Here is a 12,558-nt window from a genome sequence, read left to right as displayed (position 1 = left end):
AATTAACCAGGCGTGGTGGTACATGCCTGTAATCCCAGCTACTCGGGAGGCTGAGGCAGGAGAATCACTTGAACCCAGGAGGTGGAGGTTGTGGATCACCTAAGGCCAGGAGTTGCACACCAGCCTGGGCAACATGGGAAAACCCTGTCTATAAAAAAAAAAAAAAAATTAGCTGGACCTGGTGGTGGGCACCTGTAATCCCAGCTACTCGGGAGGCTCAGGCAGAAGAACTGCTTGAACCCAGAAGGTGGAGTTTGTAGTGAGCCAAGATCCCACCACTGCACCCCAGCCTGGGCAACAGAGTGAGACTCCGTCTCAAAAAAAAAAAGAAAAAAGAGGCTGGGTGCGGTGGCTCACGCCTATAATCCCAGCACTTTGGGTAGGCCGAGGCGGGTGGATCACGTGAGGTCAGGAATTCAAGACCAGCCTGACCAACATGGTGAAACTCCGTCTCTACTAAAAATACAAAAATTAGCTGGGCATGGTGGCAGGCACCTGTAATCCCAGCTACTTGGGAGGCTGAGGCAGGAGAATCACTTGAAACCAGGAGGCAGAGTTTACAGTGAGCCACATTCACACCGCTGCATTCAGCCTCAGTTACAGAGTAAGACTCTGTCTCAAAAAAAAAAAAAAAAAAAAAAAAGCATGTACTGCATACCTGTTCCACTTTTGCACAAATATTTTATTTCTAAAGTATGTCTGGGCTCTGGACTAGGGTGAATGAAGTTCATATCCCAGCCCTACTATTTCCTGGCTGTAGAATCTTGGTCACTTACTGTTTGTTCCAAACCTTTTTGTCATCGTCTGTAAAATGAGAATGGTAATATTAGTGTGCACTGTTTGTGGGAGGAGGACTGGCAAGAATATGAGAGTAGGAGTTTGGGCTCTTGAGCTTTGGGCCTGGCCTTCAAATTTCCACTCTTTCACTCACTAGCTAAGGGGCCTTGGGCAAGTACCTTATTGTGACTGTGCCTGTTTCCTCAAAGAGAGTCATGGTAATGTAGTACTCAACCGATAGGACTGAAGTGACTATTGCATGAGTCAGTATTTGCAAAGAATTCAGAATAGTTCCTGGCACACAGCACTATGGAAGCATTAGCTAGTATTATTATTCCCTATATTGCTGTTGAGCACTTGTCCTAGTGCTTGGCACATAGTAACTGCTCAATAAATATTACTTTATATCATTAAAATATTAGAGGCTGCCCAGCCATTTACTGAGACATCTACTACAAAAGAATTGTTCATGGTTTGATTTTGTTTTTTACATGATTTGGATGATACAGGAAGAGGGACTGGGAGTCGTTTGTTCCCCTGCAGGTAGCCCAGCTTCAGTAGAAGGAGAGGAAACTGGCCCTGAGGTCTGGGTTATCATCCCCATTCTCATAGCACTTTGTTCTGTTTGCCCAGGCCCATTGCTGGAAGACTGGGACATTATCAGCCCCAAAGATGTCATTGGCTCCGACGTGTTGCTGGCTGAGAAACGGTCATCACTGACGACTGCTGCCCTGCCCTTTACACAGTCCATCCTCACTCAGGTGTTTTCAGGGACCCTGGGGACCCAGCTGTGGTTGGAGGGCAGAGCCTACCTGGCACCCTGGTTCTCAGCATGCTGGCTGGCATCTGCCCTTATTCCACGCAGTTGATCCCTCCTTCCTTCTCGTAGGTGGGCCGTACCTTGTCTAAGGTCCAACAAGTGCTGAGCTGGTCATATGGGGAAGATGTCAAGCCCTTCAAGCCACCCCTGAGCGATGCTGAGTTTCACACGTACCTGAACCACGAGGGCCAACTCTCCCGACCCGAGGAATTGCGCCTGCGGATCTATCATGGCGGTGTGGAGCCCTCGCTGCGAAAGGTGAGCATCCTCAGTCATCTGTTGGGTCCATCACTGCTGCACTCATTAACTGCTCCTGAGACACCTGCAGTCAGCCACACTGCTGTGGGCGAGGGTGGAGATGTTCCAGGGCACGAAGCTCTCTTTAGGGAGGGGTGAGCAGTTGGAGGCCTAGCAGACTTATCAGAAGGAAGACAGAGGCCCAAGGAGGGTGGGTGGGTGGCGACTGATAGACACTGGGGTGTGGCTCATCTGGAGAATTCCAGCCTCATCCCTTTCACCCCTGGCCAGGTGGTGTGGCGGTACCTGCTGAACGTGTATCCAGATGGACTGACAGGCCGAGAGCGGATGGACTACATGAAACGCAAGAGCCGCGAGTATGAGCAGCTCAAGAGCGAGTGGGCCCAGCGAGCGAGCCCTGAGGACCTGGAGTTCATCCGCAGCACAGTCCTCAAGGATGTACTGCGCACTGACCGGGCCCACCCCTACTATGCGGGACCTGAGGATGGCCCACATCTACGGGCGCTGCACGACCTGCTCACCACTTATGCCGTTACCCACCCACAGGTGTCCTACTGCCAGGGCATGAGTGACCTTGCCTCACCCATCCTTGCCGTCATGGACCATGAGGGCCATGCCTTTGTTTGCTTTTGTGGGATCATGAAGCGCCTGGCCGCCAACTTCCACCCTGACGGCCGCGCCATGGCCACCAAGTTTGCACACTTGAAGCTGTTGCTGCGACACGCTGACCCTGACTTTTACCAATACCTGCAAGAGGCAGGTGCTGATGACCTCTTCTTCTGTTACCGCTGGCTGCTGCTGGAGCTCAAGCGTGAGTTTGCCTTTGATGACGCCCTCCGCATGCTTGAGGTCACCTGGAGTTCGCTGCCCCCTGATCCTCCTGAACATGAGGTAGAGCTGGTTGGACCCCCCAGCCAAGTGGCAGACACTGGTTTTGGTGGCCACAGGGGGTGGCCCGTGCGACAGAGGCACATGCTGAGGCCTGCTGGTGGAGGAGGTAGTACCTTTGAAGATGCTGTTGACCACCTGGCCACAGCCAGTCAGGGGCCTGGTGGTGGGGGGCGTCTCCTGAGACAGGCCAGCTTGGATGGCCTCCAGCAACTCAGGGATAACATGGGCTCCAGGAGGGACCCTCTGGTCCAGCTGCCCCACCCAGCTGCCCTTATCAGCTCCAAGTCCCTCTCCGAGCCTTTATTGAACTCCCCAGACCCACTGCTCTCCTCCTTTTCCCACCCTGATTCCCCATCTTCCTCATCTCCACCATCCACCCAGGAGCCCTCTCCCACTGGTGATATGGCTGTAGGATCCCCCTTGATGCGAGAGGTAGGCTCCCCGAAAGACCCTGGAAAGTCCCTGCCACCTGTACCACCAATGGGCCTGCCCCCACCCCAGGAGTTTGGCCGGGGGAACCCATTCATGCTGTTCCTCTGCCTGGCCATCCTGCTGGAGCACCGCGACCACATCATGCGCAATGGGCTGGATTATAACGAGCTGGCCATGCACTTTGACCGCCTCGTGCGAAAACACCACCTGGGGCGTGTCCTGCGCCGGGCCAGGGCTCTCTTTGCTGATTACCTGCAGTCAGAGGTGTGGGACTCGGAGGAGGGGGCTGAGGCCACAGCAGCATCTTGATCAGGCTTTCTCCAGCCCTCCATTGGCTCTACCAGATCTCCATTCTTTGCCATGAGGGCCAACACATGAGACCCCACCTCCCTCCCTGCCTGCCAGCCCTAGACCTGTTGGAGCATAGATCCCTTCCTCCCCAGGTCTAAGTATGTGGAGCTCTGCTTAGGCACTGCCCCACAGAGGCCACGCCTCTTTATTCTGTTTCTGTTGTTTTGTTTTTAACAACTATACTTTGCACACATGAAGGTCACTGTGGTTTGTGTGTTTCTCTGCCTCCTCCCTGGGTTTTGCTGTAGATGGAGTCCTCAGGGGCCCTTTACCTGATGGAGGGGAAATAATTCACTTGGTGGAGAGAGGCTCCAGCTTCCCCCTTGTGATGGGGAGAGTGGATGCTGAGAATCGGTTCCTGAAGGTGAGCCCAGGTGGGGCACTGCTTGAGGAAGGCCTGAGTCTGTTTTTTTGGTACATCCATCTGCCTGTAAGGGTCTGTATTATGGCTGTGAATATATGTTTTCAGGACATCACCCTGGATGAGAGATAAGAGAGTTCCTGGCTCAAAAAAGGACAAGATTCTTTACTGAGATAGGGAAGTATGGGCTACTTAGAAATGTTGGACCAGCCACCCCTGGCATTTCACGTCACCATTTCTAGGATCTTGACCTCTCTGTGATGTTTATGCACCAATGCTGGCAGCCCTGGGCAGGGGCCTCAGTCTCCTTTTTGTTTTCCACTTCAGACAGGTACCGTGCAGATGTGAACAAGGTTTGAGGGAGGCACGTCTCACACATGAGCATGGAAGCCCAGTCATCACATTGTTGAATTACAAAAGGATCTAGGGCTCCTATTCTTGTCACTTGCTTTGGAGCCAGTTTGAAGGACTGTGGCCTAGCCCATGCCTAGGGGCCCTAAACTGGGATTCCAGCTCACAGCACCTGTCTTAACCATTTCAGCAATAGAAACCACTTATTTACCTTCTCCATCTCACTAATATGGAGAAACATCAAACACTGATAAAACGCAGGCCATAATAGAATTCACTTCATTATTTGGAGGATAATGATCAAAAAAAGGTCCTTTTTCCCACTGACATGCTCAGAGGATGGGATTCTCTCACAGGCCAGGTGCTGTCATCCACAAAGGATGGGTGAAATAACTGGGCTTCTCAGGTCACGGTCTAGCCACACCAGCTTCTTCCAAGTACTAACCAGGCTTGACCCTGCTTAGCTTCAGAGGTCAGACAGGATCTGGCATGTTCCAGATGGTATGGCTGTAAACCGGGCTGAGCTGTGGCCTGAGCTGTTGCACTAGGCAATGCTGCCAGAGATAAGGAGGCATCAGGGCAGTCATTCCCTCTGCTGTTTGCCCCAAGAATGCCATACAAACCTGGGGATGACCCTTAAAAGGCTCCCGTCACCCCCAGTATTGGGGGGAAGCTGACTATTCCTCAGATGAGAGCCCAGTCCCTTGAAGAGCAGGACAAGACTATTCTGTGTCTAGGGGGCTCAAGCACTGTGTGTGGGTCTTACGAGTGCATTTTGTGGAAATGGGCTCAGACTCCCCAAAGGGCCATCCAACCTATGGGAGTGTCTGGCCTTCTGAGGTCCTGAAATGTCTCTCTTTTCAGTAAACAGCTAATACCCTCTGGGATGCATTCTGTGATTAATGAGCTCAGGTGTTTGAAGGACCAGACAAGCCAATTCTGTGGATGGTAGTTTGGGACCTCTGAGGGACAGAAGAGTCCTTTCTGTGAATAGGAGGCTCAGATACCCTGAAAGGCAGAAACCTCTACTATTCCTCTAGGATACTTGGAGTTTCTGGTTCCTGCAAAGATGGCAGACAGCACAAGCTACTGATTCCTTTGCCCGAAACCAACTCTGGAGAAACTAGAGAGGGAAACATGGGTTCCAGAAATTGCAACATAGCAATGAGAGACCCATGGGGAAATGGAAGACTGTCTTTCACTGGTGTGTGTTTTGACGGGCAGATGGGCGGATGGCCAGAGGCAGTAAACAGAGGATAGGTTAGGGAAAAAGAGATTTACGTTCTGGCTCTCACCTCTCCCCTAGATTGCCTTGGGGAGGTCGTTGTTTGCCCCCTTCATTGCATTAGTCATCCAAACCACTGGTACACATGTCTGGGGAACTAGGATCAGGGCAGCAAGGGCCCTGCAGGGGAAAGAAATAGGCAGCCAGAGGAAGTCAGTCCTCCACTTCTCCCACTCCAGACACCCAGGCTGGTGGATTACACCTAAGGAGACTGCCACCTCTTTTTTTTTTTTGAGACAGAGTCTTGCTCTGTCACCCAGGCTGAGTGCAGTGGCATGATCTCGGCTCACTGCAACCTCCACCTCCTGTGTTCAAGGAATTTTCCTGTCTCAGCCTCCTAAGTAGCTGGGACTACAGGTGCCTGCCACCACGCCTGGTTAATTTTTGTATTTTAGTAGAGACAGGGTTTCACCTTGTTGGTCAGGCTGGTCTTGAACTCCTGACCTCAGGTGATCCACCCGGCTCGGCCTCCCAAAGTGCTGGGATTACAGGCGTGAGCCACCGCACCCAGCCAAGACTGCCACCTCTTAAAGCGGTTTTTCCCCGACGGTTTAAAGATGAATCCCACGCTAGGGGGATTGTCAGGTGTCCAAAGAGCAAGTGAGCGGGATAACTGTGCTTCTGTGGTGCCTGTGGCTGTTCAGCCTCTGGCTCCTCTCCCACACATCCTTTTACCCCTGGAGCTCCAGGTCATTGAGCTGACTCGAGTTGGCCTTCAGCCTTTCCTCAGTATGTTCTATCAGCCAGGAGAGCAGATAATTTCAGGGGTGTGTAAGTTAACTACCAAAATAACCAGACACCAGGGCAGTATGACTTCCACCAAAGAAAAATAAACTGGACATTCTCTAGTGCTGGATAATAAATTACCCCAAACTTAGCCACTTAAAACATCACAGTTTCTGGGGTGGGTACGGTGGCTCACGCCTATAATCCCAGCACTTTGAGAGGCTGAGGCAGGCAGATCACCTGAGGTCAGGAGTTTTGAGACCAGCGTGGCCAACATGGTAAAAACCCATCTCTACTAAAAATACAAAAAATTAGCTGGGCATGGTGGCGCACCTGTAGTCCCAGCTACTTGGGAAGCTGAGGCAAGAGAATTGCTTGAGCCCGGGAGGCGGAGGTTGCAGTGAGCCAAGATTGTGACCCTGAGGCAGAGGTTGCAGTGAGCCAAGATTGTGACCCTGCACTCTAGCCTGGGTGACAGAGTGAGACTCCGTCTCAAAACAACAACAACAACAACAACAACAAAACTATCACAGTGTCTGAGGGTCAGGAATCTGGAAGCAGCCTAGCTGGGTGGTTTTGACTCACGGTCTCTCCTGACGTTTTACTCAAGTTGACAGCCAGGACTGCAGTCGGCTGAAGGCTTCACTTGGCTGACAGACCCACTTCCAACATGGCCCACTCACAGGGCCATTGGCAAGAGGCTTCAGTTTGTCACCACCTGAGCATCTCCGTGGGCTCCTCACAACATGTCATCCTAACGAGCAGGTGAGACCGTGACCAAGACAGAAGCCACAATGTCTATCATAACCTCAGAAAAGACAGACCATCACTTCTACTGTATTTTATTGGTCACATAGACCAACCCTAGCACAACATGGGAGGGGACTATACAGGGCATGAATACCATGAGGCAGGAATCATCGGGGGCTATATTGGAGGCAGGCTCCTACACTGGGTAACGTATAATATCTGAAGCAGAAGTATTGAAACAGATGAAAAATTTTAAATAAACATAATAAATAAAAACTATTAGAATATAGGGCTGGGCGTGGTGGCTTACGCCTGTAATCCCAGCACTTCGGGAGGCCGAGGTGGGCAGAGCACGAGGTCAGGAGATGACACCATCCTGGCTAACACAATGAAACCCCATCTCTACTAAAAATACAAAAAATTAGCCAGGTGTAGTGGCAGACGCCTGCAGTCCCAGCTACTTGGGAGGCTGAGACAGAAGAATCGCTTGAACCCAGGAGGCGGAGGTTGCAGTGAGCAGTGTGCCACTACACTCCAGCCTGGGCAACAAAGCGAGATGCTGTCTCAAAAAAAAAAAGATTAAAATATAAAACAGGAACTAGAGATTATAAAAAGGACCCCCAAAAATGTTAGGTGTGAGTATGATGGTAGACAAAAACAAAACAGCCCGGCGTGGTGGCTCATGCATGTAATCCCAGCACTTTGGGAGGCTGAGGCAGGAACATCACTTGAGCTCAAGAGTTTGAGACCAGCTTGGGCAACATGGCAAAACCCCATCTCTACATAAAATACATCTCTACATAAAATACAGGTGTGGTGGTGCATCCCTATGGCCCTGGCTACTTGGGAGGCTGAGGTGGGAGAATCACTTGAGCCCAGGAGGTTGAAGCTGGAGTGAGCTGAGATCGTGCCATTGCACTCCAGCCTGGGTGACAAGAGCAAGACCCTGTCTCAAAAATAAAAATTTTTTTAAAAAGTGTAAATGGAGAATATCGAATGAGATGTCCCAGTAGTAATTATAAAAATATTTGAAACACAGAGACCCTCATTGAATTTAAAAAAAAAAAAAAAAAGTCCAACAGCATACACACACACAAAGATTGAGAAATGTTGAAAATGAAAGGATGGGCTGGGCGCGGTGGCTCATGCCTGTAATCCCAACACTTTGGGAGGCTGAGGCGGGCAGATCACGAGGTCAGGAGATCGAGACCATCCTGGCTAACACAGTGAAACCCCGTCTCTACTAAAAATACAAAAAGTTAGCCGGATGTGGTGGCAGACGCCTGTAGTCCCAGCTGCTCAGGAGGCTGAGACAGGAGAATGGCGTGAACCTGGGAGGCGGAGTTTGCAGTGAGCCGAGATCAGGCCACTGCACTCCAACCTGGCCGACAGAGCAAGACTGTCTCAAAAACAAAAAAAAAAGAAAAGTAAAAGAAAGAAAATGAAAGGATATAGCACACTAAAAGCCCAAAGAAAGCTAAGATAGCTATCCTAATAGCTAAGAAAATAGGTTGGGCGCAGTGGCTCCTGCCTATAATCCCAGCACTTTGGGAGGCCGGGACGGACAGATCACCTGAGGCAAGGAGTTCAAGACCAGTCTGGCCAACATGGTGCAACCCTGTCTGTACTAAAAATACAAAAATTAGCCTAGAATGGTGGCATGTGCCTATAAACCCAGCTACTCAGGAGGCTGAGGCAGGAGAAACGCCTGAATCCAAGAGGCGGAGGTTGCAGTGAGCTGAGATTGTGCCACTGCATTCCAGCCTGGGTGACAGAGATGGAGACTCTCAAAAAGAAAAACAGTTGATAAAAAAGCAGAGGAACAAACCCGAAGGATTGAGTCGTGGAGGAAATAATATAATGAAGGAAAAAGATACAATAGAGAATTGTTAAGTAATAATAAAGATTAACAGAATAGGCCAGGTGCGGTGGCTCACACCTGTAATCCCAGCACTTTGGGAGGCCAAGGCAGGCATATCACTAGAGGCCAGAAGTTCGAGACCAGCCTGGCCAACATATGAAACCCCGTCTCTACTAAAAATGCAAAAATTAACCAGGCATGGTGGTGCATGCCTGTAGTCCCAGCTACTCAGGAGGCTGAGGCAGGAGAATTGCTTGAACCTGGAAGGCAGAGGTTGCAGTGAGCCAAGATTGTGCCACTGCACGCCAGCCTGGGTGACAGAGTAAGACTCCATCTCAAAAATAAATAAATAAAAAACAAACTGAAAAGAAAAGTAAAGTAAAGAAAAAAACAGGTGCAGTGGCTCAGGCCTGTAATCCCAGTGCTTTCAGAGGCCAAGGCAGGCAGATCACTTGAAGGTCAGGAGTTTGAGACCAGCCTGGTCAACATGGTGAAACCCCATCTCTACTAAAAATACAAAAAAAAATTAGCTGGGTGCAGTGGCTCACGCCTGTAATCTCAGTATTTTGGGAGGCCAAGGTGGGCAGATCACCTGAGGTCAGGAGTTCAAGACCAGCCTGACCAACATGGAGAAACAAAAATATAAAATTAGCCAGGTGTGGTGGTGCATACCTGTAATCCCAGCTACTTGGGAGGCTGAGGCAGGAGAATCACTTGAACCTGGGAGGCAGAGGTTGTAGTGAGCTGAGATTGCACTCCAGCCTGGGTGACAAAACGAGACTTCATCTAAAAAAAAAAAAAAAAAGCTGGTACGTTGAAAATAATTAATGATGATAGACCTTTCCCGAGACTGATTTAAAACAACACAATGCAAAATGCGTAACAAAGGAAAATTACAGATAACAAAAAGGCTACAAATCGTAAGCTTGAAAACACAGATGAAAAGCAAAAATTTCGGGAAACATTAAAATGTGGTTAAATGAATGCAAAAAGAAATAGAAAGCTTGAATATAACTTGAATGTAACAATAAATTTTAGGAAAAATTAAAATGATAATCAAAGATTCCCCATCTTATTGTAATAAAGAGCCTCAGGCCCAGCCCCAGATGGTTTTGCAGATTGTAGTTCTATCAAACTTTCAAGGAACTGTAATTCCCATCTTATACAAATTGTTCCAGAAAATAGGAAAAGAGAAAAAGCTGTATACCTCATTTTATGAGGCTAAAATAGTCTTGATTCTAAAACCACATAAAGAAAATACTAAACAATAAAGTTATAGACCCACTGGACTTACGAATATAGATGCAAAAATTCTAATAAAATATTAGCTACCTGAATTAAATAGTGCATTTTGTTTTAAATCGTAAGTAGGGTTTATCCCGGGAATACAATTGATCCAAATTAGAAAATTAGTGAGTGCAGGCTGGGCGTGGTGGCTCGCACTTGTAATGCCAGCACTTTGGGAGGCTGAGGCGGGTGGATTACGAGGTCAGGAGTTCGAAACCAGCCTGGCCAACACAGCGAAACCCGTCTCTACTAAAAATACAAAAATTAGCTGGGCGTGGTGGCAGGTGCCTGTAATCCCACCTACTCAGGAGGCTGAGGCAGGAGAATCACTTGAACCTGGGAGGCGGAGGTTGCAGTGAGCCGAGATCGTGCCACTGCACTCCAGCCTAGGTGACAGAGGTAGACTCCGTCTTAAAAAAAAAAAAAAAAAAAAAAATTAGTGAATGCAATTTACCATATTAATAAAGGAGGAAATTATATGATAATCTCAAATCAGAGAAGAATTTGATAAGGTTCAGTGCCTGTTTATGATTAAGGGTGCTGGGCATGGTGGCTCATGCCTGTAATCCCCATAGTTTAGGAAGCTGAGACAGGTGGATCACTTGAGCCCAGGAGTTTGAGACCAACCTGGGCAACGTGGCAAAACCCCATCTCTACAAGAAAAAAATAAATAACTCTTTGCAAACAGAAGTAGAAGAAAACTTCTTTAACTTCATACATAGCAAAATCTTACAGCAAAAATGCTTAATAGGGAATTTTTTTTTTTTTTTTGAGATGGAATCTCACTCTTGTTGCCCAGGCTAGAGTGCAATGGCACGATCTTGGCTCACTGCAACCTCTACCTCCCGGGTTCAAGCAATTCTCTTGCCTCAGCCTCCCAAGTAGCTGGGAGTACAGGCGCCCGCCACCACACCCAGCTGATTTTTGTATTTTTAGTAGAGGCGGGGTTTCACTATGTTGGCCAGGCTGGTCTAAAACTCTTGACCTCAGGTGATTCACTGGCCTCGCCTCCCAAAGTGCTGGGATTACAAGCATGAGCCACCAAACCTGGCCAATAGAGAATTTTTAAATGCATTTCCCTTTAAGATCAGGAACAAGGCAAGGATGTTCACTCAATACTACTCTTTAATATAAAACCAGCTAATGCTATAAGGAAAAAGAAATGAGGTATACATTGTAGAACTGATAAAACTCAGTTGCAAATGATAGGAGTGACTACCTTAAAGAACCAACAGAGCCGGGTGTGGTGGCTCACACCTATAATCCCAGCACTTTGGGAGGCCGAGGCGGGCAGATCACAAGGTCAGGAGATCAAGACCATCCTGACTAACATGGTGAAACCCCATCTCTACTAAAAATACAAAAAATTAGTCCGGTGTGGTGGCGGGTGCCTGTAGTCCCAGCTACTCAGGAGGCTGAGGCAGGAGAATGGCGGGAGGCCAAGCTTGCAGTGAGCCGAGACTGCACCACTGCACTCCAGCCTGGGTGACAGAGCGTCTCAAAAAAAAAAAAAAAAAAGGCCGGGCGTGGTGGCTCAAGCCTGTAATCCCAGCACTTTGGGAGGTCGAGACGGGCGGATCACGAGGTCAGGAGATCGAGACCATCCTGGTCAACACAGTGAAACCCCGTCTCTACTAAAAAATACAATAAAACTAGCCGGGCGAGGTGGCGGGTGCCTGTAGTCCCAGCTACTCGGGAGGCTGAGGCAGGAGAATGGCGTGAACCCGGGAGGCGGAGCTTGCAGTGAGCTGAGATCCGGCCACTGCACTCCAGCCTGGGCAACAGAGCGAGACTCTGTCTCAAAAAAAAAAAAAAAAAAAAAAAAAAGAATGACAAAAATAACTAATAGGACTAATAAGAGAGTTCAGCGGCCAGGCGTAGTAGCACATGCCTATAATCCCTGCATTTTGGGAGGCTGAGGTGGGTGGATCACCTGAGGTCAGGAGTTCGAGACCAGCCTGGCCAACATGATGAAACCCCATCTCTACTAAAAATACAAAAAATTAGCTGGGCGTGGTGGCACATGCCTGTAATCCCAGCTACTCAGGAGGCTGAGGCAGGAGAATCGCTTGGAACCCGGCAGGTGGAGTTTGCAGTGAGCCGAGATCACGCCACTGCACTTCAGCCTGGGCAACAATAGCAAAACTCCATCTCAAAAAAAACCAAAAACAAACAAACAAAAAAAGAGTTCAGCAAGGTTTCCCAATACAAAATCAAGATCAACCTGTAAAAATCAAAAGCATTTCTGTATAGCAGCAACAACCAACAAAAAAAAAAAAGTAGGAATGAATTTAATGCAAAAGACCTCTATTTTAAAGAATTTAAACTCTAACAATAGAAATCGATCTGAATAAAAGAGAGACATTTCATGCTCTTTGCTGGAAAGATTTTGGTAATATGTAAGTTAT

At 48.7% G+C, this 12,558-nt stretch overlaps 1 protein-coding gene across 1 annotated transcript in view; it reads left to right on the top strand.

The window, feature by feature from the left end:
* The window catches only part of TBC1D25 (TBC1 domain family, member 25), a 25,897-nt gene extending 20,774 nt beyond the window's left edge, over positions 1-5,123 (top strand). The window contains exons 4-6 of the mRNA XM_011991419.1: positions 1,411-1,538; positions 1,667-1,855; positions 2,126-5,123. Of these exons, the coding sequence (XP_011846809.1) occupies positions 1,411-1,538; positions 1,667-1,855; positions 2,126-3,487 (1,679 nt within the window). The 3' untranslated portion in view covers positions 3,488-5,123. The remainder of the gene's footprint in view (positions 1-1,410; positions 1,539-1,666; positions 1,856-2,125) is intronic.
* Positions 5,124-12,558: the final 7,435 nt, after the last annotated feature.

Source organism: Mandrillus leucophaeus, unplaced genomic scaffold (genome assembly GCF_000951045.1).
Source record: "Mandrillus leucophaeus isolate KB7577 unplaced genomic scaffold, Mleu.le_1.0 Scaffold395, whole genome shotgun sequence".
NCBI lineage: Eukaryota > Metazoa > Chordata > Mammalia > Primates > Cercopithecidae > Mandrillus > Mandrillus leucophaeus.
This window is presented reverse-complemented; position numbering and strand designations above follow the sequence as displayed.